Source organism: Calidris pugnax, unplaced genomic scaffold (assembly GCF_001431845.1).
Source record: "Calidris pugnax isolate Ruff unplaced genomic scaffold, ASM143184v1 scaffold28, whole genome shotgun sequence".
In the NCBI taxonomy this organism is placed as follows: domain Eukaryota; kingdom Metazoa; phylum Chordata; class Aves; order Charadriiformes; family Scolopacidae; genus Calidris; species Calidris pugnax.
Window position 1 is genome coordinate 18876368 of NW_015090842.1, and position 204 is coordinate 18876571.

A 204-nucleotide genomic window follows, 5' to 3' on the forward strand; every position below is an offset into this window, starting at 1 on the left:
CCGCTCCCTCCGCCCCGCTGTGTGTGTCCAAGCAGAGCAAAAGAGCTGTAAGGAGGACAAGGAGCTGCGGTTCAGCGACCTGGACGACCTGGAGGAGGAAGAGGAGGAGGAGGAGGAGGAGGCGGGGAAGCCGGAGAAGGGCCGGGCCAGCTCCCTGCAGGAAGCCCCCAGCCTCACCGCGGCGCTGCCCGAGGCTCCGCGGAG

At 69.1% G+C, this 204-nt stretch overlaps 1 protein-coding gene across 1 annotated transcript in view; it reads left to right on the forward strand.

Moving 5' to 3' along the window:
• The window catches only part of LOC106888138 (iroquois-class homeodomain protein IRX-6-like), a gene marked incomplete at its 5' end in the record, with an annotated part of 9427 nt that overhangs the window by 734 nt on the left and 8489 nt on the right, over positions 1-204 (forward strand). Inside the window, one exon of the mRNA XM_014942167.1 lies at positions 38-193. Coding sequence (XP_014797653.1) covers positions 38-193 — 156 coding nt within the window. The remainder of the gene's footprint in view (positions 1-37; positions 194-204) is intronic.